Here is a 25,601-nt window from a genome sequence, read left to right on the forward strand (position 1 = left end):
GGCCAGGGAACCAGTGCCTGGTGCCATGGGGCAGAGCAGGTGGCCTGGCAGGCGAGCCCTCCCCAGGGAATCAGAGTGGACTGTCCCAGCTGTCCCAGGCTCTTATGGGTGGTTGGGGCCAGGGGCCACCCCTGTGCTCCTCCCAGCAGCCAGTAAAGCCCACAGGACTCCAAGTCATGGCTGCCTGCCAGGCAGGGCAGGAAGTAGGTGTGTGGGGAGCTGTGCTGGTGCACCGGGCTGAGGGTACCCAGCAGGAACAGAGGGGCCTTGTGCAAAGGTGGGTCTGTTGGGGGGTAAGAGAGGGTGGGTGCTGCCAGCACAGTTGCATGGCATGTGCACTCACATGAGCATGCCCCCTGGGTGCAGGCCCTGGTGTGGGGAGAGAGAGTGGCAAGGGTGCAGTCCAGGGTGTGGGTGGGAGGGGAGGCAGAGAGGGAGGTGGGATGCAGGTGAATCTCAGTGCCTGGGGGCACTGCAAGGGAGTGGGTACCTGGTAAAAGCCCTGCAGTCCACTGGTGGCTGAACCAAGGGCCCCCATAGGTGTTGTGGGCTCAGAGGCCTCACCTTGAAAAGCCCCTCTACCCGTTGTTGTCCACTTCTTACTCCAGCCTCTCTCCAGGCCCCACCCTGCCCGGCTACCTGGGGTGGTAGGCTGGACTCCTTAGCCAGAGGTGCCCCAGAGGGGCTGGCTGGGCAGGGGGCAGGCCAGCAGATAGAGTGTGGGGCCTCTGGACTAGGATCCAGGAGCCCTGAATCACTGCTGTCTCCAGCCAGCCCAGTGGGGTCCACAGACTCCCTGGATGAGGTAGGGGCTGGTGTCCAGACCCCCCTATTCCTGGCATTTCCCAGGCCTACCTCTCCTGGCCTCCTGGCCTCAGCTCCCCACCAAGCCCCCTGTGCCTGGCCCTGCTTCAGGCTCCTCTGCCTGCCCTGAGGAAGGGAATGGAGAGTGGTTACTAACCCCCAGGGACCCTTCTTGCAATCCTGCCCCTTCCTGCTCCTGCAATGCTGCCCCCACTGCATCCTGAGCAATGATACCTGCTCCCCTCCACAAATTCTGTCCCTTATAGTTAAGAGTCAGTGCTGCTGGAGCAGAGCAGGAGATGGAGGTAGAGCTGGGAGGGCCTCATGCAACAGGTAGACCCCGGCCAAGCCTTCAGGAAAGAGTGTAGACTCTTGGACATGCTGAGCATGGGGTGACCCATCCCTGTGTGTCACCGTCCTTCATGGAACGGAGGCTCAGGCCCACTCTTGCAAACCCAGCTTCAGCTGGGGGCAAAGGGCCATCTCCTGGTGTGGTCCCTGTGCTCTCCAGGGTTAGATGGGTTAATAGACTGGCTCTTCTTGTGAACAGGCCTGCCTGTGGGATACAGTGATACAGTCTGCTACACTGTTCCCTTGCCACTTACCCCTGTAACACACTGCCTCCTTCGTGTAACACAGTAACTCATTCTGAGTCTCCCCTGCCAGCTACACCCACATTTCTGGGCCTGGTTTCCCTACCCCCAGCTGTGTTTAGGCTGGGCCTAGGGTGCCTGCCTGCTCCTTGCCAGCTGCTGGGGGGACATCTGAGCCCTCTGGGCCTGGCGCCAGGGCCCCAGTCCCTGACGGGGGGTGGAGGGGCCTGGGGGTCTAGCTGTCAGCACCCATGATGAATGAAGGATGGGGCAGGGAAGAGGCCCAGGGCTGGACTCATGCTGAAGGAGGTGGGGGCTGGCCCCCTGGGGTCTGCCAGCAAAGCTTCTACTACTCCCAGTGGGGGGGCCTGGGTGAGGGTCCCCTCCCAGCAGGGGTGTTTAAAGGCCCAAAGGGTGGGTGTTCTCCTGCTCTGCTGGCATCATGGGCACCTGGGCCTTCCCCACAGCCCTTTTCCTGCTCTGCCTGACTTCTGAAAGCCTGCAAGGCGGTGAGGGCGGGCGACAGGGCTGCGGGCAGGTCTGGGCAGCTGAGGTTGGGGCTGGGGTTTAGGCAGAGCATTGGGCCAGGTGCTGGGGCTCCAGAGGGAGTGGAGGGTCAGTGAAGTACGGCTGGGCAGGGTCTTGGGAGACAGAGATAGATGCCTGGGGCCTGCCACCTCTCTGTCTCTGGGGTCCCTGCCCTAAGTCAGCACCCGCCTTGCTCTCTAGGGCTACCTCCATTGTCTCCTAGACTAGGGAAAGGTAAGTGACCCTCCCGGCTCCAGGGTCCAAGAAGACAGCCTGGTCTCTCCCTCCCAGGGCTCTGGGAGCTCTCTGGAGGAGAACCCCAGATATTCCCTGCTCTGGGATCCGGATGTGGGGCCCAGGAGAACACAGGTCCCACCCTGTTCTCCTGACAGGCAGCCTTGTTCATGGTCAGCTCAAGTGTGAGGAGCACAGACACCACAAACCCTTGGAACAGAGCTGAGATGGGGCAGAACCTCAGCTCCTGGTGTCAGAACATCAGTGCCCCAGAGGAAGGGGCCTGGAACTGGGTCTTGAAGGAGGGCAGGTTGTGACAGGACAGGGGAAGGACATCGCTGGCAGTGAGATAGGACAAAGGCCTGGAGGTGGGACAGGAAGAGAGGAGAGGAGGTGAGCTGGAGCAGGGGCCAGGGTGGGGTGTCCTCAAGGATCTTCCCTTCAGGGACATGGGTGACCCTGCAGGTGGGAGAGGGGCTCCCTCCTGAGACCTGACACATGTAAGCTGCAGGAGAGCAAGACTGGGGGGGGTGCTGAGGGATGAGAAGGGCCTTTGAACCCCACCCTTCCTGCAAATCCCATCCTGCTCAGAATGGGCAGGGGACAGGTGCACCCAGCCCTGGAGGAGGTGGGGGATCTGCCCCCTAGAGTGCGGCCCAGATGCCTCCCTTCATGCCAGGGACCCTTCAGTTTCTGCTACCCCAACCACCGGTCTGCTCACCCTGTGATGTGACCACCAGGGAACCCAAGGCCCAGAGAGAGGGGTGCATTCTCAATTTGCAAGGAGCATCTGGGTTCAGCTCACTTTGCTGCCTCCTAGGTCACTCCCTCTTCCCAACCCCACAGGCTTAGGAGGCCCCAATGGCTACCGATCAGGTAAAGCTGGCTGAGGGGTGGGTGGGCAGGGAGAGGGACAGCTCTGTGTCCTCTGGAGGGGACTGAGCACCCCAGCTCCTGGCCCGTCCTGCCCCCCAAGCTCAACTGCCCCTTTCCCCCACAGGCTATGACCCTTCCAGTGGTCTAGGAGCAGGTAAGGCAGGGCCAAAGGGGACTTGGGTCTGGGGGAAGCAGCCATCTCCAAAATACATGGGGGCAGCACAGAGGCCCCCAGGCAGAGAAGCCCACCTGCCACCCTTCCTGCAGGCCTCCTCCCCTCCCTTCTGCACATCCCCCCCTCTCCGCCCCCGGGAGTCTATGGAGACCTTCCTGGTGTCATCTCACTTGTGTACCCTGCCCACCCTGGGGGTACAACTTTTTCCTGTCCCTGCCTGTTCCCTGCGTTGCCCACTGAACCCAACTCCAGGCCGGGCACTGGCTCACTGCCAGGCCATGCGTCAGCTAGGCATGGAAAGAAGGGAGGGAGTGGGCTCCCAGGGGCTCCTCCTGCGCCCTCCACCCTCCTTGGAAAGGATGGACTGAAGCTAATTTCTCACGGACCCTCTGCTCAGAATGGCTATGAAGTGGAGAGGATCCCGGTTCTCTCACCCGCTCACTGGATCTCCCCCAGGCTTCTGAGAGGGTGTTAAACCTCAGAAGCCAGGTGGACCCTGCCTGGGCCCCAAGATCTCTCTGTCTCTGCATCTTTCTCTCACATTCCTCACCTCTCCCTTCCCCCAGGATTCCAGAATGGGCGCGGGCTGGGAGCCCAACCAGGTGAGAGCCTTGGGGGCTGGGCATTGCCTTTCTGCCTCCCTCCCAGGCCTCAGAAGGGAAGGGCAGGTTTGGTGGATGATTCCAGGAGGTCGGGGGACGGATAGACAGCCTTTAGGTTTGCTGTTTCTTGTGGGGTCCAAGGGTCCTGCACCCTACCCCAAACTTACCTAGTTCATGGCTTTCTCTCTTCCCAGGCCCTCCAGCTCAGAATGGCTATGGGACAGGTAGAAGTGGGGCCAGGGTTGAGGGGAGCAGAGATGGGGCCAGGATTCTAGGGGCATCCCTGACACTTGGTCTCCTGAGACCCTCCCTTGATCCCCATCTCCTTCTCAGGCATTGGAGGGGGCGTGAAACCCCAGAAGCCAGGTGAGCCCTCATCCTGCCTGTCTCTCCTCTTCTCTGTGCCCCACCCCTCCCCTCATTTCTCCTTTACTCCTCCCTGACCCCCTCCTGCCCTGTTTTCTCAGGGTTTAGGAACAGGAATGGGCTAGGAGTAGGGGCCTTCCCAGGTGCTGCTGCCCAGCCAGGTGAGGTGGGGGAAAAGGGGTGAATATGGATATTGGGGGGTGGAGGGGATACAGATGGTCAGCATTCCGAGATGCTTCTCCCAGGCTCCCCCAGGGCAGAACTGGAGACTCACTGGAGGCAGAGGGAAGGACCATAAGGGTTCCTGTTGACTGATTTGGGGAGCAGAGAAAAAGGGCCCCTCAGCTTCACCCTCACCTCAGATAGGACCCCAAATGCCCCCCACCTTACCCCTCAGCTCAGCACAGCTATGGAGCCCCAGGAAGAGGCTGGATCCCTGGGGGTCCCCTCAACTACTGCATCTCTCTCCCCAGGCTTTGGAGAGGGAATAAAACCCCAGAAGCCAGGTGAGACCTGCTCCTTGACCGCCCTCCCCTCTGTCCACCTTGCCATCTATCTGCCTTTTGAAGCCCCAGCCCCACTCCACTACCCACCCATCCTTCCCTGGCTCTGTCTCCCCAGGATATGGAAATGGGCTGGGAACTGCTGTCTTCCCAGGGCTGGGAGCCCAGCCAGGTGAGGGCCCCTGGGGCACTACACTGGGGTCCAGGGAAGGGGAGACAGTGAACAGAGCCAGAATCAGAGAACCAGTAGAGGAGGGAGTGGTGTTCTGGGGGAAGGGCAGGGGCTCAGCCAGCCTCCCCTCGGTCTCTTCCCAGGCCTGGGAGGGGGCATGAAACCTCCGAAGCCAGGTGAGCCCTGCCCTGCCCCCATCTTGGCACTTTGTCCACCCATTTCTACCCCGGTCATTTCTGTGTGCCCCAGCATGCCCACCCCCTGGCCAACAGCCCCACCTCTCTGTCCCCAGGATTTGGGACCAGAAATGGTTTTGGTGCTGGTGCTTTTCCAGGGACAGGAGGGCTGCCAGGTGAGGCTGGATAGGGTAGGGGCTGCAGGGAGGGGGCAGGCAAGGGAGGTTCAGGGTCCAAGGTCCACAGATGGTTGGGGTCAGTGTCAACCTCTCTGTCTCTCCCCAAGGCTGGGAGAAGGCATGAAAAAACCTCAGAAGCCAGGTGTAGGGAAAGACTGCCCTCTCACTCTGCCCCCAGCCATGCCACTGCCCCCAGCCCTGCCACTGCTACCCTCCCAGGGACTCCTTTTATTTGGCTGCTGCTGTCATTTCTCTGGCTTAAGCCCTTGTCTTGGGGAGCGTCGTCCACACTTCCAGGCATGCTCCCTGAGAAGAATTGACAGGGGGGCACAAAGGTCATGGGGTGGGGACATCACAGGAGGTATGAGCCTACCCAGTGCAGCCCAGGCCCCACACTGGCCCAGCTCCAGCCTCCACCCTCCCTCTCTCTGCAGGCCCAGTGGATCAGAATGGCCAGGGACCAGGTAGGGGGAGAGGGGGTGGAGCTGGGGGCACATGTTCAGGTTTGGGGGTTCAGAGGAGCTCTAGGCTCATTTACCTGGTCTCTGTCTTTTTCTCAGGAATTGGAAAGAGCGTCAAACCTCAAAAACCAGGTGAGCCCTACTCTGTCCCTATGTCCTTTTCCTTCATCGTCCTCCCACTCCACCCCATCTCTCCTTGCTCCCTCCTGCTCTGTCTCCCCAGGATTCAGCAGTGGGAATGGGATGGGAGCTGCCATCTTCCGAGGAGCTGGAGCCCAGCCAGGTGAGTGCATGTGGGCCAAGCTGGGGTTCTAGGAAGGAGGGAGTGGGGGGAGCTGGGGAGGTCAGGGATAGGGAGGGCAGAAAATGGATTTCTTGGGGGAAAATAGGGGCTGGGAAGTGTCCGAATGCCCGTGGCTCAGTTCCCAGGGGTCTTTCCCCAGGCTTGGGAGGGGGCATGAAACCTCAGAAACCAGGTGAGACAGAGACCCTGCCCTCCTGTCCCTACCATCTTGATTCTATCCCTGCCCATCCTTGTCCTTGTCCCCACCCCAAGTCCTCCCCAAATCCACCGCTCACATACTGCTTTTTTTCTCCAGGAGAGGGCATTGGCAATGGCCTGGGGGCCCAGTCAGGTGAGGGTGGCCTGCTCGGAGGGAGGGAGACGTCACTGCCAGCCCAGCTCTGGGCTCCTGACAGAGGGGCTCTTAGGGGCTCACTTATTCCACCAACTGCCCCGAGGGCCTGCCCTGAGCCAGGCCATGGCTGGCACTGCAGAAACCATGCTGGTCAATCCTGATGGGGCTACAGGCCCACCTGGCCCAGTCTGCAAGCCAAGAACCGTGGGTGCCGCTGTGGGCTGTGGTCAGGGCTTGGGGGGAGTCCACCAGAACATAGAGCCCAAGGCTGGAGGCCTGAGGGACTTTAACCTGGCAGTGGGACACAACTCTGGGGCATTAAGCAGAGCGTAAAAGACCTTGTTTATAGGAGAAAATCCTTCGTTCCCAGAGTAGATGGGGACGGGGAGACTTGAGGAGGCTGATGGGCATTTCTGGGGCTGGGCTTGTCGGTAGCCAGAGTGGGGGCAGGGAGAACTGAGCAGAAGTTAAGGCCACAGGAAGTCTCATGGGCCAGAGGGGTATAGAAGGCTGGATCTGGGGACTCTGTCTCTCTGCTGCCTCAATCTCCCTGGCCCTTTTCCTGTCACAGTTCCCCCACAGTGACCTCCCTACTCCACCTGTGAATCTAGCCAGCCTGAGCAGAGGGATGTGTGAGGGGAGGGTGGGGTCCTGGCAGGTGGGAGGCTGAGGGAGGCCAGGGAATCACTCTCATTTCAGCGCCATCCAAATTTTCTGTGTCAACCCCCAAATAGGTCTTGCAGCCCAAAATGGCTTTGGACCAGGTAGAGAGGTGATGGGGGCTGAGATTTGGTGGGGAGGCCCAGAGATGGGGGCTTCTGGGTTCCACACCTGCTCTTCTCTCCTCAGGCTTTGGAGTAGGAGGAAAACCCCAGAAGCCAGGTAGGCCAAACTCTGCTGTTTTTGTGTCTATAGCCATTAACCCTTTATCTGTGCTCCTCTCAAGTCCCAGGTGTCTCCTCAGGCCCTCTTGCTCTGTCTCTCCAGGGTTCAGGACAGAGAACAGAGCCCAGCCAGGTGAGCTCTAGGAATTTGGGGCTCACTGAGGGGCTAGTGGATGCGAGGGCAGACCCCAATTCTGAGGGGAGAGGAGGGTCCAGGGGGACTAACTGGACAGCCTTCTTCTCGTCTCCAGGACTCGGAGGACTGAAACCCCAGAAGCCAGGTGAGACCTGCCCTCCCATCTGGTGTCACATAACAAATACTCATTCAGCAAACACCCACAGGCCAGCCAGGTGCTGGAGGCAGGCCCTTCCGGAACCTGGGCACGCAGGAGGAAGCAGACAGGAAAGGAGCATGCATGTAACACGGGGCACATTCTGGGGAAGAGGAAGCAGAGGTGGGGGACCGCTGGCTTTGGCCCACTGAAAACTCTTGAGCTGGGGCAGCCAAGAGGGACCAGAAAGGGTATAGCCTCTGGGAATGGCTGGAGGCCAAGGTGCCAGGGGCTTGTGCTGAGAGCAGAGTGTGTGGTTGGTGAAGGAAAGGATATGTCAAGGAGTCCACCTTCCTGGCTGGTTGGTGTTCATGGTGGTGCTGACACCAGTCAGGTGGGACCCAGGCAGCTGGGCATGGTGTTCAGGCTCTACAGGGAGGCCAGACCCCAGGGGGAGGTTGAGGATCAAGCTGGGGGTGTGGGGTGATGTAAAGCTAAAGGACCGTGCTTTGGGTGGGGCCTCAGAGAGGCTGTACCCAGAGCCCCTGTCCTCTTACCAGGGCCTGCAGCTCAAAACGGTTATGGACCAGGTAAGGGCAGGCCTGCCTGGAGACTCTGGGGAGGCCCAGAGATGGGGCCCCGGGGCCCTCATCTGCTCCCTGTCTCTCCACCAGGCTTTGGAGCAGGTGTGGAACCCCAGAAGCCAGGTAAGCCTCATCCCTATCTGTCTCTCTCCACCTCCCCCCAAACCCTAAGCTCCCCTCCCCCATTCATACCCCTGTCTCTATCTGTTTCTCCAGGATTTGGGAATGGAAATGGGCTGGGAGTGCAGCCAGGTGAGAGTGGTGGGGTCTAGGGGCTTCCATGTCTGGGCATCCTTCCCTGCCTCCCTCCCAGGCCTCACAGGGGCAGGATTGGTGAATAATTGAGGGACGCTGGGAGGAAACCTCCAGGAGTCCAGCTTTCTGGCTTGGCTTCCACCTCAGCTGGACCCCAAATTCCCCCAGCTCACCCCTTCTGTTCTTACAGGTCCAACAAACCAGAACGAATATGGAGCAGGTAGGAGCAGAGAGGGAGGAGCCTGTGGAGGCCTTGGGATGGGGGCTCCTGGGCCCCTTATCTGCTTGCACGTCTTCTTCAGGCTTTGGCAGAAGGCTGAAACCCCAGAAGCCAGGTGAGTCCCGCCCTGGTCTTGTCTCTATCCATGGACCCCCCTGAAGCCAGAGCATCCCCACCTTGGCCTCCCTCTCTCCAGGATCTGGGTACGGGCTGGGGCAGGGGGCCCAGAGGGCAGGCGGCTGGGTTCTGTGTAGTGGGGGAATGCAGGGGACAAAAAGCCTCAGAGACCAGGTGAGGGAAGAGATCCCTTGTGCCCCCTGCCTTGTCTCTGTCCTGAACCCCTCTAAATACTGCCCCCTTCGTCCACCCCTGTTTTTCCTCCCCAGGATATGGTAATGGAAATGGACTGGGAGCCCAGCCAGGTGAGGGGAGCTGGGCCTGGGTCCTGAGAGGTTGGGAGGTGGAGCTTTGGAGGAGGGAAGCAAGAGCTGGGGGGACACAGGAAACCCAGAGGGTCAGGGCCTGGGGGGTCTGGGGAGGCCTAGTGAAGTCAGTGTCAGCCCCTCTGCCTCCCCAGGTCTAGAGGGGGCAGGAAATCCCAGTGGCCAGATGAGAGGAGGGCCATCCTGTCCCTCCTGTCCCTCCTGTCTCTCTCAGGCCTTCTCTTTCTGTCCCCACCTCCCTCAGATGTGACTCTGAGGAGAGGGGCACTACCTGCTTCATGAGTGAAGGGTGTCTGGGGGGAACCCAGTACCCTGGGGAGAACAGTGGGAGGCGAGACCAAGGGACCCCTGTGCTGACCTCACCCTCTCAGCCCCATGGCCAGCTTCATCCACCCTCTGTTTCTCCCCACAGGCCCTGCAGCTCAAAACGGCTATGGACCAGGTAGTGGGGGGCCTACTTGGAGGTTCCGTAGAGGCCATGAGATGGAGCCCGGGCCTCTCACCTGCTCTCTGTCCCTGACCAGGCTTTGCAGCAGTGTCTTAGCTATATCTCTCTCTGTCTCCCCAAAACCCTGAGTTTCCCCTCCCCCATTTCACACCCCCACCTCCATCTGTCCCCCCAGGATTTGGGAATGGCAATGGACTGGGAGTCCAGGGAGTCCAGCCAGGTGAGACTGGTGGGGTCTGCGGTGGGTGTCTGTGCTGGGCATCCTCTCCTGCTTCCTTCTAGGCCTTCGAGGGACAAGATTGGTGAAGGGTTAAGAGGGGCTGGGGGAGCACCTCCAGGACCCTTGTTTCTGACTTGGCTCTGCAAGGGTGACCACAAGCCCTTCCCTTTCCTTAGCCAGGGTCCCAAACCCCCTGCTCATCCCTCCCTTCCCCACAGGTCCCCCAGCTCAGAATGGCTATAGAGCAGGTGCTGAAGGTTTAGGAGAGCTGGAGGCCGGGAGAGGAGGGGAAAGGAAGGGGAAGGCGGTCCTCCCTAGACCCTGTTCTCAGGGCCCTCTCCTGGGCTCCAGCCAGACTTGGAGAGGGCGGAGTTGGTGATGGAATGGAGGCAGCATGTAGCAGAGGGGGCCCCAAGTTTTCTGGTTCCTAAACTGAGAGGAAGGGGAAGCTCAGCCCAGTTTCTGGCCTCCTGTGCACCTCAGCCTCTCCCTCTCCCATCCCCCCAGGCCCTACGATTCCCATCGGCTACAGACCAGGTACCTATCAGAGTGGGCCCTTGGGGGCCAGATGCCAGGGTTCTGGAGGAGAGGTCCAGGGGTGGGTCATGGGTCTCTCACCTGCTCCCATCTCTCCTCCAGGCATAGGAGAGGCCATGAAGCCTCAGAAGCCAGGTAAACTCTTTCTCTCTATACCCTGCGATAACTGTGATTTATAATTAGAAATATGTATTTAATCTTCCTCACATTCCTGGCACAGACCCCCTGAAAGCCTGGGAATTTCCTAAGTGAGGAGAGAAACTTCTGTTGTGTTAATGAGGAGACATGTGATTAGAGGGTTGGACATTTCAGTCCCATTCATACCTCCAGGGAGGGGACAGGGGCTGGAGGCCAGTGATTTAATCAATCCTGCCTGTGTAACGGAGCCTCTGTAAAACCCCAAAAGGATGGGGTTCAGAGAGCTTCTGGGTGAATGTGTGGAGGTGCTGGTGGCGGGGGGTGGCGAGATCAGAGAGCTGGGAGGCTCCTTGTGCCCTCCCACGAGCCTTGTCCCTCATATCTCTTCCATCTGCCTGTTCCTGAGTTATATACTTTTATAACAAATTGATAATCTAGTAAATAAAACATTTCTCTGAGTTCTGGGAGCTGGTCTACCAAAATTAATCAAACCCAAGGAGAGGGTCATGGGAATCTCGGATCTACAGCAAGTCAGTGAGAAGCACTGGTGAGCCTTTACCCTGTGGGATCTGATGCCGTCTCCAGGCAGATAGTGTCAGACTTGAGTTAAATTGTAGGACACACAGACAATGTCTAAGAATTGCTTGGTAGGGTTAGAAAAACCCCAGAATTGGAATGGGTGTTGAAATTGGACCCCCTACTTCTCTCTAACCCCAGAATCTGTCTACTCCCCCCACCCTATAACCCCCATTCTGTCCCCCCAGTTTATGGGAACGGGCTGGGAGCTGGAGCCTTCCCAGGTGAAGGGGTCCAGCCAGGTAAGGGAGGCAGGCCCTGGAGTTCTGGGAGGTGGGTAAGAGGGGGCACAGGGCCCACTGGGCAAAGAGTTGGGTCCCAGGGAAGGAAGGGGCAGAGTTGGGTCCACCTGTCACTCAGGCCTCTGTCTGTCTCTCCGCAGGCCCAGGAGGGGGCTTGAGACCTCTGAAGCCAGGTGAGTCCATCCTTGCCCCTCCTCTGCCCTCATCTGATGTCTCCCCACCCCAGGCCCTACCTTTATGCCCATGTTTCCTACCAGGATACGTGCCAGGGAATGGGCTGCGGCTCCCCTCTGGTGAGTTCAGTGGGGGCCTCGGGAGGGGAGAGAGGGCTCATTCCTAGGGAAGGGGCTGGTTGACTCTCAAGAGGCCTCTCTCTCTTTCCTGCAGCTCTGGGAGTTGGTTTGAAACCTCAGAAGCCAGGTGAGTCAGAGACCTCTCCATCTCTGCCTATACCTCCTCCCACCTCTCCTTCCAGAACCCACCCTGCTTTAGGCCCCCAACATTCCAGCTTCTCCTCTCCAGGATATGGCAACAGAAATGTGCTGGGGTCCCAGCCAGGTGAGGGGGTTGGGAAGACAGAAGGGGAGACTGCGATAAGGACATCACTGGAAGGTGGAGGCCGGTTGGGCAACAGCAGGCACCACATCAGGGAGCTGGGTCACCTTGTACCAAGAGCAGATTGTGGCTCATGGAAGCAGGGCTTTTTCTGGCCTGCCTGGCTAACATCCCCCTTGGAAGCTGTATTTGCCCTAGAAGCCACCGCAGGCCAGGGGCCTTGGTCAGGTGGAGGCCAGAAGGGCAGCCTAGGGCTGGGTCGGCGCTGGCCTGGGCTCATGGCCCTCTCCCTTCCTCCCCATCCAGGTCCCTGCAATGGTGGGGTCCCTCCACTGCTTCTTCCTAGGCCTCCCACTCCAGGGGTCCCTTCTGATAAAGTGGGTGGCTGGGGCCTGAAATCCCAGCCCCCTCCCCCAATGCAGAATGGCAAGTTCCCAGGTCAGTGGGCAGTGGGGGGCCTGAGGGGCCCTGGTGGGTCCCTGGTCCCAGGAGGGGCTGGGCCTGGCTGGGCTGTCACACAGCAATTCAGCTGAGGAAAAGCCTGAACTCTGGCCCTGAGACCCCCATGTAACCCCCAATATGACAGCTCCCCCGGCCCCTATCCCCATGGCAGTCTGTGGTAGTCCCAACCCACCCTGCCCTGGGCTCACTCCTGTCCCCTGGCTTTCCTTCTAGTACCAACTCCAGCCATCCAGTTGGGGCTGAAACCTCAGAAAGCAGGTGTGAGTCTGTCTGCCCCCTCTCTCCATGCCAGGTCAGGGTCACTCCTCCAGCTCCCTTGTTCCTCAGGCTGCCTCAGGTGTTCATGTACCTTAAGGTCAGGAAGTCCCTCTGTGAGTCTACCTTTGGTCTCTCGTGCTGCTTTCTTACCTCATTTCTTCTGATTCCATTCCCCATAGATAGGGAGAGTCCCTTCCTCCTCAGAGTCTCTAAGGTCCAAACATGGCCCTCAGGGAGTGACAGAAAGTCTGGGTCCTCCCCACTGATCCCTATTCTCCTTGCAGGGTACCAGCCTCCGAATGGCTATGGACCAGAAGCAGAACTGGGTGAGGAGGCCTTTTGCCTGAGTTTTCCTTCCCTTCCCCTCCAGCAGACAGAAATTAGGGAGGCAAAACTGGGCTATCTCTGATCCCCGTTTTCTCTCCCCCAGGCTTTGGTGGTGGCCTTAAGCCCCAGAAAGTTGGTGAGCCCCCCAGGTCCCCATCTTGGGCATGAGTTATGTCCCCCCCATGGCAAGCCCTCTTTGTCTGTCTCTGTCCTTATTCACCCAGCACTTATATACTATGCACTGGGTCATCTTGGTGGCCAGAGCAGGTGTGATCCTGTCTCAGGTGAGGGTAGAGTGACAGATTGAGCAGGTGGGGAAGTGCCCAGAGGGAATCTGGGATGTCTTCCAGAAGATGGGGCATCACAGGTTGCACCTGGGTAGCTGGCTGGTGGTGGAGGGATTGTGGGAGGCCCTATGTTGCCTCTGAGTCAGTCTGTCTGTCTGCAGCTCCCTGTCTCTCTGTAAGCAGATCACCCTGCCCCCCCCCCCAGTGCTGCTCCCACCCCCACCAGCCCCTCTCCCACTGCTCTCCTGCAGGTTTTGGTTACGGGAATGGTGGTCCAGGAGCTGGGGTCTTCCCTGAGGCCCACCCACAGCCAGGTGCTGGGGGGTGCTAGGTGGGGTGAGGTGGGGGGCCCTGGGCCTAGGGGCTGCTCCTGCCTCTGACCTTCTCTTTCCTCCTCCAGGATTCCCTGGGGCTGATGGCTTTAGGAATGGTGAGTGGACCTGGGAAACAGAGTGCAAGGGTGATGGGAAGGGATATCTATCGAGGGTCTGGGCAGAAACTCCCAGATCTCTTGCAGGATATGGAGAAGAAGCACCTGAGCACCCCAAAGTGATAGCTCCAGCCCCCGAAGGAAATGGTAAGAAATACTAAAGGAGCAGATTTAACCCTAGCTAGGGCAGTGGGGACTGGCCGAGTGGGCGAGGGGCTCCGAGACCCCAGAGGGACTGGGACATCCTGAATGTCCAGGTCTGGTGGGCAGGGGTCCCAGGCTGGCTCTCCTCCTTCAGGTCCAACCGGGGCCCTGGGGGGCTCTCTCTGGCCCTCCCTCCAGCCCTGGGGGGCTGCCCTGAAGCCTGGATATGGGGCTAGAAGTGCATATCCAAGAGGTGAGGAGCCAGCCAGGTAATGGGATGTGTCAGAGTGTTGTCGGGGGTCAGGTGGCTGTGGGGAACTGGGCCCAGCCTTAGAGCCCATTTTACAGCCCTGCAGAGATGGAGGGACGGCTCTTGGGGCAGAGGGAGTAGGAGGCACACAGGAGGGAACAGGCCGGAATGGACAGCGGTGGAGGGAATGCAGGCAGAGCAGGGGATGCTGAGTGTGAGCTTGGATGCCTGGATGCCAGACCCAGACAGGGGTGGGGCGTGATGGACCTGGAGTGGGGGCCGCTGGGGACTCAGTACTCCCACCTTCTGTCCCTCCCACCAGGGCCCTATGGGCAGCTGAGGCCAGAGCTGGGCCCTGGGCCCTCTGGTGAGTGGGGGTCTCCTAGGGCTGAGGTAAAGCTGGGGTGGGCAGGAGGATCCTGAAGACCTCTTGTTTCCTGGGTGCCCTGACTTGTCTGTGTGTGCCTTAGGGGGCCCCGAGGTGAAGAGAGGCAGCAGTGGCCCACTGGGAAATGGCTATGGAGGTGAGAGGAGACACAGTGCCCATCCCCCACTCTCCCCATGTCACCATTGTCACCCCTCCAGGCTGCACTGGGGGGTGCCCCTAGCCCTCAGGAGGGATAATAGGCTCTCAGGCCACCTGTAGGTGTCTGCTGGGTGACTAGCCTGAGACCAGAGGAGCGGGAGGGCTCCTGTCCCCCAACAGGAGAGAAGGGGGCCAGAGCTCACCAGTGCCCTGCTCTGCCTCTTCCCAGGCCGCTGCCCTTTTGGGAACTGCTGAGCCCCAGAGCCAATCCACCGCCCATCCTGAGGTCCTCTGTATCAGAGCCTGGTCTGCCAGGCAAGGCTGTCCAAACCCTCGAGGGCTTGGTCACCTCCCCCCATCACCAAAAAAAAAAAAGCTTAAAAAATAAAATAAATTTAAAAGAAAATAGACCCTCGGGCTTGGCCTCGGGCCTGGGGTCTCCTGCAGGCTGGAAGTATCAATAAAAGCAATGAGCTTCTCTCTGCTTCTGTGTGCTTCGTGTGAGGGATTGGCTGGCTGGGCTGGGGACAGCCTGGGCCTGCAGCCTCCAACCAGCACCTTATTCATTCATTCAACAAACATCAATGCAGCTATGAGCCAGAGGCTATGTTCCAGATGGGAGAGATGTGAGAACAGAACAAACTCGGGCTTGCCCTTGGGGAGGGGGACATCAAGTGGTCACAATCTAGTGATGGAGCTGCGTCCAAGTTAAGGGACTTGTGCAGGATTTGTGTTTTAATTTATAGTTAATTTATTAAAATGATCAAACTAAAAAAAAATCTCATTTTCCTTAAGCCTTTATACTTGATTCTGGACATGATTGTATTGATTAATCTTATCATTTGGACGTAAAACTCACTTTTTTTCCACATTCATCCAAAACTCACTTTTATACACTTTGATTAATACTCAGTTAGATTATAAATTTGACAGATCAACATCTCCCTAAATATTTAACGTGCTTTACAAGCCTGATTAACTCAATTCTTTTAGACACTTCAAATAATTACACACACAATCTACTTGATCTCTTAAGGGGTGGGATATGTTGTGGGGTGTGTGTGGCACAAATCCAATCAGCAACTTCCTCTTAAGCACTTGAGGCGCTCTTGGAAATGAATAAATCAGACATTTAATATCTCAGATTACTGAACGCTTTCAAACATCTTAAAAAGCCAGTTACTGATCCAGTATCAGTAATCAGAACTACTGGATTGCCTTATTTTTCTCATCCCATGATTACAAATTTAGTAACTCAGAAACATGGAAGTAAATTACTCTCCTATGCTGTGTCCAGAATGGAGGTTGCACAACTGGGGATTGATTTGCTATTCTGAACTTTGACCCAGGGCTTGGCCAGTCCCAGAAAAAGTCTCTTTGAGCCTCTGTTCTTAGGTTTGTCCTAAGCCCAAACCTCCTGCAACCTGATAAAGTTTTACCCTAAATGAAGAATTTGAGATGAACAGAGTTGATGGGATTTGGCAGCCTATGAGGAACTCAGCTTGTCTTTCTATGGCCTGATTTAAGATACTTTTGGTGTAGGTGGGGAGGGTAAAGCTCAGGGGTAGAGCGTGTGCCTAGCATGTATAAGGTTCTGGGTTCAATCCCCAGTACCTCCATTAAACAAATAAATAAACCCTAATTACCTCCACCCCAGAATATATAACTTAGATGTAGACCAAAACCTGACTGCACTATGCACAAAGTTTTGGGTTGATCAACCTTTAGGAGATTGTGTAAACATTGGAATTCTAGCCTGATTTCTCTTAGCCTACCTCAATTAACTTGCTCTATTTGAGAATCATTATAGCGTTTTGCTTTTCCACAGAAGTATTGACTCTTTAAGAGATATCCATAGTCTCATCTTGTGTTTCTCTGCCTCAAAGTATGAAATAAACCATATCGTCTTTTTATTTGGGAACAGGATTAAGAGCCAACATTTGTAGCGGGAGGGTATGGCTCAAGTGATAGAGTGCATGCTCGGCATGTAGGTGGTCCTGGGTTCAATCCCCGCGACTTCCTCCAAGCTGAACTTAATGAAGAAACCTAATTGCCTCCACGACTGAATACAAACAATACAAGCAAAAAAATAAAGAAGTCTGAAGAGCCAACATAGGGACACAGGGGCCACGGAGCTGACTGTCTCAGTGAAGGCAGTGTGTGATATCCTTTCTAACCCACCTAGAAATGTTCTACTATTGCTTTAAGAAAAATTTCTATACTTCGATTTTAATTTTTTAATTTTTAATTTAATTTTTAATCGAGATATAGTCAGTTTACAGTGCTGTGTCAATTTCTGATGTACAGCACAATGCTTCATACATGAATATACATATATTCATTTTCATATTCTTTTTCACCATATATTCCAATTTTAAATATATTGACCATTCTCTCCTTTTTCCTGATTGTTATCCATCTGTCATTTACAACCGTTCTTAATAACGTTAATGCGAGTGCTACATGTCAAAGTTGGCTTTTTATTTTTTAAATTTTTTTAGGGGGGAGGTAATTAGGTTTATTTATTTTTAGAAGCAGTACTGGGGATTGAAAACTAGGACCTTGTGTATGCTAAGCATGCGCTCTGCCACTTGAGCTGTATCTCCCCCCAAGATTGGCTTTTGAACTGATATCGTTTCATCTTTTCTATAAGATTATTCAGCGAAAATTTGCAAATTGCATAGATATTGACCTACTAGGAGCAACATTCCAGAATCTCTAAAGACAAATCCCAAACGAGGAAATCCATGCTCTCTCTCATTGGCTGTCGCAGGAATGGGGCGGGGCGGGACGGTTGAGGGTTGCAGCGAATCAGTGGACCCTCAGGCCAGTTGGGGGCGCCCACTACATAGGCACCGCCTGGCCTCAGGGATAGTTGCGGGTGGAGCCTGCGGCATCTCTGGACACTGTGATCGGCTGGTACTAGGGGAGGGAGGGAAGAAGCCATTGAAGGAGAGCGCTGCTGCCTCTGATTGGCTGACACTGGTAACTCCAGGCGGCGGGAGAAATGCGTAGGCCGCCAGCGCACTGGCCTTTGATTGGCTGGAGCGCGTTGGCGCGCGGCTCCGATTGGCTGGGCCGTCCGCAGCGGGCTCGTAGCCACCTGCGGGAAGAACTAAAGATCCGCAGGCTACGCGATTGTGACCCTGGAGCGGCGGTGGCAGCAGGGGCGGCCAAGCTGGCGGCGCGGCTTCCTCGCTCCCACTCGCATCCGCGGCTGGCCTGCGCCCGCGGCCACTCGCGGTTGGGCCGGGCCCGCTTGTCGCTGTCTCTGACCCCGCCGCCCGCGCCGTCCCTGCCGCACCCGCCGTTGCCCGGACTGCCGTCCAGCCTGAGCCCCGGGCCGCCTGCGCTGCCCTCGGCGCTCGCTCTGGCCGAGCTGCCACCGCTGCCCGCGCTCCCGCTGCGGCCCGAGCCGCTGGCGCCCTGGGGCCCCAGCGCCCACGTGGCGCTGCCCGAGCTGCCGCCTTCGGCCTGCGCGCCCGCGCCGCCCGCCGCCGCGCTCGCCCTGCAGGGCCTGCCGCGCCTGCCAGCGCCCTCGCCGCCGCCCGCGCACCTGCCACTGCCGCCGCTGCCCGAGGCCGCAGTCGCCAACACACCAGGGCCGGTGGGCGCGCGCGGCCGTCCGCCCCTCATCGCCGAGCCGCCCCCGCAGCCGCTGCCGCCGCTGCCCGCGAGGCCCTCGCCCTTCAACCTGCTGGCGCCGCCTGCGCCCAGCGACCCCTGGCAGCTGCCCGCCTTCCCCCCACAGCTGCGGCCGCCGCCCCCGCCAACCTACTTTTTCCTGTTGCCACCCTGTTGAAAGTCTGGCCCTCCCCTGGAGGGGCTGCGGGCGGGTGAGTAGGCAGCCCTGTCTGGACACAGGGGCCTCTGCCCCTCGCCGCCTTCCCCGACGGCAGATTCAGAAGGCTTGGGTCACAGCCTGGCTGGACGAAGAGGGCGCAGTGGAGGTTTGGGGGAGGAAGTCTGAAATTAAGCTCGTTTCTTCCATATTTTTTCCTACTGCTCTACAGCAAACCTCTTGCCTGGTCATTTGAGAATGTAACTCATCTATCCCCTATACTGATAAACTGGCTGATGATCTGGGCCGTGGGGCACTCAGCTTGAGGAAATGACAACAGAATTTGAAATGCTTTAACTAAGAAAAAAGTATTTTTAAATAAAATGCTTTAACTGGCATACTCAAGATGTCTCATTTTCCCCTTTCACAATAAAGGTTTTGGATGCCATCGCTAAGGCCCACCTATGCTTAAGTTTGTATGGCTTTTCAGAAACTCAGAATCTGCCTTCCAAGTCTTAAAAAGTCAAACTCACAGCTGAAGTAGATCCCGGGGTCTCCTGGGGCTGGGCGCACCAGGAAAACAGTGGTGTTGATGGTCAACCGATACTGGGCCCTGAAACAGAAGTATCACATGCAAGGGTTGTGAAGTCCTCCCCACGGGACAGGAGAGCTCCCAGGGTGAGTTATAAGAGGAAGCCCCTGTTCTCTCCCCATCTTTACCTGCCCCCCCCCCCCCATTTACAACTCAGAATAAAGTTCCCTTTGTTACTCAGGTGGCTTGGGCTCAGGTAACCAGGCAGACTCCTATCTCAAATGGGCTCTTCTACAGCAGCTCAGGAGTGGTATCAGGAAGCCAGCTTGACCTCGGGGGACCTGTGAGAGCCTGGAACTCACCAGGAAGAAGGACAATGTATGAATTTTCTGACTGCTGTAGCAAGTCACCACAAACTGGGTGGAGTAAAACGACAGAAATTTATTCCCTCCCAGTACTGGAAGCCAGAAATCCAAAATCAGGGTGTCCCAAGGCCACACTCCCTCCCAAGGCTCTATGGGAGGCTCCTTCCTTGACTCTTGCAGCTTCTGGGGCTCCAGGCACTCGTTGCTTTGTGGCTGCCTCATTCAGTCTCTGCCTCCGTCGTCACATGATCTTCTCCCTTGTGTCTGTCTCAAATCTCCCTCGTATTTTTCTCTTATGACACCTGTTTTGGATGTAGGGCCCACCCTAAATCCAGAATGATCTCATCTTGAGATCCTTAATTTAGTTATATCTGCAAAGACCCTTTTTAAAAATAAGGCCACATTCACAGGTTCCAGTGCTTGGGACCTAGACATAGTGTCGGGAGTCACCATCCAAACTATACCAGCAGTGTCCTCTCCCCTGTGGGCCTAGCCTCCTTCCCAAGCTGTCTTTCAGCTTCCTTAAACCATCTTTTAGGCCCTATCCCTTGCTGAACCTGAGCCTTGGGTGCCCTTGGAGTCCTTGAGTGAGATCCAAAGGCACTAGTACCATGATAAAGCTCTCACTGGCACAGGAAGAAAATAGAGCGAATTGTGGCCCAGTTCCCATTCCTGCTGGCTTGCTGCTTCCTCAACCCTCTTTGTGTCCTACAGCCCGCCTCCCAAAGAAGACATCGTTCTCAGAACTTCACGTGGGTAACTGCTGCTGGTGGAAACCTGACAGTTACGACTGATAATAAAGTTAATTGTTACCCAGTCCGCGGAGTCTGCCCGGGTTTACATGTGAGGCTGCCCTTATCCTCTTGGCAAAATACTCTTGTCCCAAGTCAGTACCTACAATAATCCCCTAGGTGTGCAGGGCGCTTGTGGCCTCAGCAGATGCCTTGGGTGACCCTGGAGGAGGCAGGGCAGGCTTCTCCTTCTGGCTTACAGCCAGGAAACACCCAAGATTAGGCAGTTGTGACTTGCCCAGTGAGGCCCTGGGGTAAGGGGGGTGACACCAGGTCTGACCCAGAGTCCAGCAACCTGCACACTGCAGGTGGCAAGGAAACCAGTGCTTTCTGCAACAGGGGCATAGACAATGGTGAAACTGAACCCTGGGTGGAGGGTGGCTTCCTGTGTAATCAGATCCAGACGCTATTCTCCGTGGAGACTTCATGCGCAGGGAGCCTCCAGGAGTAGGAGGAAGGCGGGAATGGCTGGCTCCGGAGGAGCAGTGTGGGATGCATGTGGGATGGCTTGAGGAAGACTCAGCATAGAGGGGAGGGGGGTGGCTGCGGGCTGTGCTGCCTTCAGGAAAAGAGGCACCAGGAGGCCCAGCTCACCCTAAATTTTCTTAGATCCCAATTCCTGAGGTCCTGAACAAGGAGCCGGCAGCTTTTATGTCGGTCGGTCTGGGGTTGCATTAGGCTTGTCCTGTTTCCTGCATGTTCTCTTGGCCAAACTCCCTAGCTCTCTGAGCTTGCTTCCTTGTCTGTAAAATGGGGCTATGACATGAGAATTATTATAGAACATCAAGGTTTCCCCTCCTCCTTTTCATTCAGGAGCCCCTGGCTCCCAACCTGCAACATCGGGGCCTCAAGTGCCTCCCCAGAGAAACCGGTAGTGCAGTCCCCATGGCCACCCCCATACCCTTCCTGGTACCACAGTGGCTGTGGTCAGTTCCCCTCTTTTGTCCTTGGCAACACTTCCTCTCTAGGGGGAGTGAGATGGACAATAGGATTGGAGTTAACCCGCTCCCACCTCACCTCCATCTAAGCTGAGCTCCAGTTTCTTCTGCCCACCTGAACCTCCCACCCCTCCGCCCTCCCAGAGAGAACAAAGGTTAGATTTAGTTCTGTCCCTCACCGAAGGGGTGAGGAGGGCCAACCCCTTCCCGCCTTCCTCTGTTTCCTCTCTGGGTGGAACCGGGGGAAAGTTCCTCTCCCCCACCTCTTTCCCAGGAGGAGGCAGATGGGGTAGGGATGATGGAGTGGGGATTCCAGTGGACCTGTTAAAGTCTCATTGATATGGTAACCACGCGGTGGGGGTCCCGGCCTCTCCCCATCAACAGCATTCCAGCCCGAGTCCCAGTTCCTTCCTAGACCCCAACTTTAACCCTTAGGTTCCCAGATCCAGCTGAATCCAGTTTGACCAGGGGGCCCAAGAGAGGTCCTTGGGCCTCCTAGCCTTGGTCCAAGGAGGGCTGAGGGCGGGCAGTACACCTGCCCAGGTGCCCTGGGAATCTGCTCTATACTGCTGCACACCACCACCCCACCACCACCCCGTGGGCCTCCTAGTTCTGTGACATATTCCCCCATTTTTACTTTCCCTTTAGGCTGTTGGGCGAGGTGCTTATCAAGAGGGGGGAAAGTGAGAGGAAGCTGAAGTTGCTTGTCCTCCCCTCTCCAGGCAGGTCCAGCTAGGGGTGGCAGGTGAAAGGGGATATCTCCATCCTCTGAGCACCCACCTCCCACGTGGCAGTGCAGGTGTGGAGATGTCGAGCCAGAGAGGAATTGGGATCTAAGAAATTTAGGGTCCTTTTAGTGCCGTTTCTGGGCATGATGCTTATTACTGGACATGTGTAGTGCCCCCACCAGGCCCCATCATTACGTTGTGGGGTTAGAGATGCCCATAGTATGGGTGGGCCTGATTGCAGGCTGATCAATGACCCCTTCCCCCCAACCCCGTCGCCATGCAGGACTCAGTGTTCAAGACAGAAAAGTCCCAGGCAGATCAGGACCAGTTGATCATTTATGCCCAAGGCAAGAGGCAAACTCTCTTTGGGCCTGGGGAGAGAAAAGGTCCTGGGCTGGGGCTGCCCAGGATGGAGGCCTTTTGTGCAGGTTGGTGGGCCCTCCAGAGATCCGGGCTGGCCTCCCACCACCTGCCCAAACCTGTGTGACTGGATTCTCGGTGGCCCCAGAGGAAGCCCCCTGAAGACTTACCTCTATTTGCTCTTCTCAGCCACCCCCTACCCCTGTGAGATCTGAGGCCTTGGGGGCTGAATGACCTGGAAAACCCACCCAGGGTTCCCTCTACCCATCACAGCCAGGAGGGACCTCTGGTCCTTTTCCAGCCAGCTATCAGGATCCTCCTCCCTCTCCTCAGGCGTCCTGGGGCCATCAGGTCAGTCCCAGACTGGACAGTCACTGCCCCTCTGTGGGGAGGCACCAGGCATGGAAAAGTCCCACCCCCTGGAGCCCACCTGTGAGACCCGCTGATTGGCACTGGCCTCAGTCTCTCCATGTTAGGAAGAAGGGTTCTCATGTTTTCCTGGAGCACCCACCCCTTTGCAAATCTGAGGATATCAACCTCTCTTCCTGCAAAATGCTAAAACCCATTCCCAGAAGCAATGCACCCACCTGAAATTAAAAATCCTTTATAAATAAAGCCCCACTGGCCACCTAGCACCCCTCCCCTCCCCCAGGGCCATAGACCAGGTGTGCCCTGGGGAGCCTCCCACCCCTGCCCCCACTGGCCAGTCGGCTCCAGCCTCTGCAGGAGGAGGGGTGGCGGTGAGAGGCTCTCCCCGGGACACTCCTCCCTGCCACCCTGGAAAGTGGAATTTTCATCAGCCTCCAACTCCCTTTTCACAGAATAATCATCAGTTCTTGGCACCCAGGAAGGGGCTTGAAGGAGCTCATGATCCTCCCAAAAATGAGGGGTCCTGTTTGTGGGTCCCATGAGGTTTCTCAAAGGGGTCTTTGACCCAAGGAGGCTAAGGACTTTGACATTCTGAGATCTGGCCCCAGCTGGGGGGCAGGATTTGAGCCTTGGACTGTGTGACTCCCAGGCTGTCCCTCCACCAGGAGAGGGGAGTCACTGGCTCCTAGGGGTCTTCAAGAGGGGTGTCTTTCCTGAGGAGGGGGAGGCAGGGCTCTGGGAAGCTTGGGTCACTGGGCCTTACCCCCCTTGCCCTCTGTTGTGGTGTCTCACTACCCGAGGAATTGAGTTGGGTCCTGGGGCTGCTCCTCAACTGAGAGCTCAGCCCCTGCTACTCTCCCCCTCCCCCACCAAGGCTCCTGTGTGCCCCTCCCCCACCTCAACAGCAGGCTTTTTATCCCCTGGCCCCCAGACTCCTTCAGCAGCTCAGCTCAGCCCCCAGTTTCAGCAGGGGTGTAGGGGTAGGCACACCTGAGCTAAAGCAGAAAGGGGGGTGGTTTTCTAGGCCGTTGCCTGGGTGATGCCACCTGAGCTTGGCGCCAGGCACCTGTCACCCGGGGAACAGTGCGGGCGGGGTGCCTCCCTCGGGAGCCACCGGGGCCACTGGGCTGAGACTGGAGACAGATTGGATTCCAGAGAGTCCCTGGCTGGGGGAGCAGGGGGAGATGGGCGGGGTGGGTGATACTGGGGGAACTAGGTGCTTTTGCATCACAAAACAAAGTGGGGTGGGGGACAGCAAAGCTAATGGTGGCTGGCCGGTGGCTCAGGAAGGCAGCCAAGGCACCCTCCCACTCCTGTCCTGAGCCAGTGACTTTATTGCCCCCATTCCTTACTCCCCAGCCAGTCCTCAGTCTCCCAGTTCCTTTGTGCCTGTGTTTTTCCCTCCCATCCCACGGATGCTCTTTCCTCCCCTGTTCCTTCCCAATCACGAGCACCCCCATTGACCCCAAGGCGCCCCATCCTCAGCTCCGCCTCCTTCCTGTAACTCTGGCTTCCTCTGTTGTGGCATCGTGCTGCTCCTCCCCTGCCTCAGCCTTAAAACCCCGCCTGCAGCTGAGAGTCAGCAGAGTTCCCAGGTGCCACCCACCAGGATAAGCCACTCAGCGTGAACCTGCACCAGCCGGTGGGGATGCAGGTCTCCTCAGCCTGAAGGTGGGTCGGGAGGGTCCAGGCAAGCTGGGTCAGGCCAGCGGCAGCCAGGACGTGACTGCAGGGTGGCAGGAACAGCAGCCGTTGGACATCTGAAGGACGACGGGCCCCTCAAAGGAACACCAGCCACTCAGCCACTCAGGACTGTGAGACTGATTTGTGTTTGTCAAGGGTCAGAGACACATCTGTGAGGGGCACGGAGCTAGGAAGTGACTTGCAGGAGGCCCACTGATGTGAGGACTGTCTTGGTCGGAGGACGCTGACTTAAGCTCCTGCTGGGCACCGAGACACCCCCACCCCCACCCCGAAGCATCCGACCCACTCCACTGAATCAACCAGGCTGCCTAGAGTGAGAAGACCTAACCAAGGCAGGCAGATGGCTTCAACTGGCCTTGAACTCCTGGGCATGACCCTGGCTGTGCTGGGCTGGCTGGGGACCCTGGTGTCCTGTGCCCTGCCCCTGTGGAAAGTGACTGCCTTCATCGGCAACAGCATCGTAGTGGCCCAGGTGGTGTGGGAGGGGCTGTGGATGTCCTGTGTGGTGCAGAGCACAGGCCAGATGCAGTGCAAGGTGTACGACTCGCTACTGGCGCTGCCCCAGGATCTGCAGGCAGCCCGAGCTCTCTGCATCATTGCCCTTCTGCTGGCTCTGCTTGGCCTCCTGGTGGCCATCACAGGCGCCCAGTGCACCACCTGCGTGGAGGATGAAGGTGCCAAGGCCCGCATCGTGCTCACAGCGGGAGTCATCCTCCTTCTCTCGGGCATCCTGGTGCTCATCCCCATCTGCTGGACCGCGCACGCCATCATCCAGGACTTCTACAACCCCCTGGTGGCAGAGGCCCTCAAGCGGGAGCTGGGAGCCTCCCTCTATGTGGGCTGGGCAGCAGCTGCCCTGCTCATGCTGGGAGGGGGCCTCCTCTGCTGCACCTGTCCCCCTCCCCAGATCGACCGGCCCCGCGGACCAAGACTGGGCTACTCCATCCCCTCCCGCTCTGGTGCATCAGGGCTGGACAAGAGGGACTACGTATGAGGTGGAGAATATCCCTGGAAGCCTGCTGCTTAGAACCTTGACCTTTTGCTGGGTGCCTAATCCTTGCCTGGTACTGTCCACCACTCCCCTAGCTGAAACCCACTTTCCAGATGCTCAAGCCAGGCCTGGCTGCAAGGCTAGTCTCAGCGGGCCTGGCTGAGTCTAGACCCACTTTTGACGGGTCCCCATTTCCACTCAGGCAGGGCCTGAGCTGATAGGGAACACCGGCCTGCCCCTACGTCCCCCATGTTGCTGTCTTCTGTTGTCCAGGATTTGGACTAGCTTTCCTCGGAGCCCTCCTCCACCCCAGGAACCCCAAAGGGCAATAGCTCCTCATGCCCTCCCTGGCCTGGAGTTGGTCCTCTCTGTCTGACCAGACCACCATCAGCATCCAGAGGCTGAGGCCAGGCCCTTGGAGCAGCCAGGAGTCCCAACATATCACCTCACCTCTCACCCCCTCCTTTGAGTAGGGAATAAATAGAGTATTTGTAAATCAGCTCCTTTGATCTGTGGTTGGGCTGGGAAGACCAGGTGGCCTCCCCTGGGGCTGTCTGGCCAAGGCCTGCTTCATGTCCTGCCCAGTGGGAAACCTCACTCAGGCCATGCAAGGCACAGGGCAACACAGAAGATGAGCTATTTGTACCCACCTCCTCCTGCCAGGCTGGCCCTTGGCA

At 57.5% G+C, this 25,601-nt stretch overlaps 2 protein-coding genes across 2 annotated transcripts; both read left to right on the forward strand.

The window, feature by feature from the left end:
* The first annotated feature begins 1,823 nt into the window (after nucleotides 1-1,823).
* On the forward strand, nucleotides 1,824-14,620 carry GREP1 (glycine rich extracellular protein 1). Its single transcript, XM_064478771.1, is given in 38 exon segments — nucleotides 1,824-1,912; nucleotides 3,006-3,035; nucleotides 3,160-3,189; nucleotides 3,777-3,812; nucleotides 4,146-4,178; nucleotides 4,280-4,339; nucleotides 4,800-4,853; nucleotides 4,997-5,029; nucleotides 5,146-5,205; nucleotides 5,643-5,672; nucleotides 5,769-5,801; nucleotides 5,893-5,952; nucleotides 6,269-6,304; nucleotides 7,042-7,071; nucleotides 7,157-7,189; nucleotides 7,295-7,324; nucleotides 7,443-7,472; nucleotides 8,138-8,170; nucleotides 8,264-8,299; nucleotides 8,493-8,522; nucleotides 8,605-8,637; nucleotides 8,909-8,944; nucleotides 9,378-9,407; nucleotides 9,589-9,633; nucleotides 10,141-10,170; nucleotides 10,273-10,305; nucleotides 11,073-11,126; nucleotides 11,267-11,299; nucleotides 11,384-11,419; nucleotides 11,514-11,546; nucleotides 11,649-11,684; nucleotides 11,988-12,119; nucleotides 12,686-12,727; nucleotides 12,832-12,864; nucleotides 13,744-13,835; nucleotides 13,837-13,858; nucleotides 14,310-14,363; nucleotides 14,595-14,620. Coding segments are annotated over 38 exon segments (1,590 nt in total). The 5' UTR covers nucleotides 1,824-1,839.
* A 9,239-nt stretch (nucleotides 14,621-23,859) lies between these two features.
* CLDN9 (claudin 9) lies at nucleotides 23,860-25,404 on the forward strand. Its single transcript, XM_010992572.3, has one exon. It carries the CDS (start codon nucleotides 24,274-24,276, stop codon nucleotides 24,925-24,927), a length of 654 nt encoding a protein of 217 aa, XP_010990874.1. The 5' UTR covers nucleotides 23,860-24,273; the 3' UTR covers nucleotides 24,928-25,404.
* The last annotated feature ends 197 nt before the right edge of the window (nucleotides 25,405-25,601 follow it).

This window comes from Camelus dromedarius, chromosome 24 (genome assembly GCF_036321535.1).
Source record: "Camelus dromedarius isolate mCamDro1 chromosome 24, mCamDro1.pat, whole genome shotgun sequence".
Lineage (NCBI taxonomy): Eukaryota > Metazoa > Chordata > Mammalia > Artiodactyla > Camelidae > Camelus > Camelus dromedarius.

What these genes read in the sequence shown, in the direction of transcription:
- CLDN9 (XM_010992572.3), top strand. Translation starts at nt 24,274, where the DNA reads ATGGCTTCAACTGGCCTTGAACTCCTGGGCATGACCCTGGCTGTGCTG.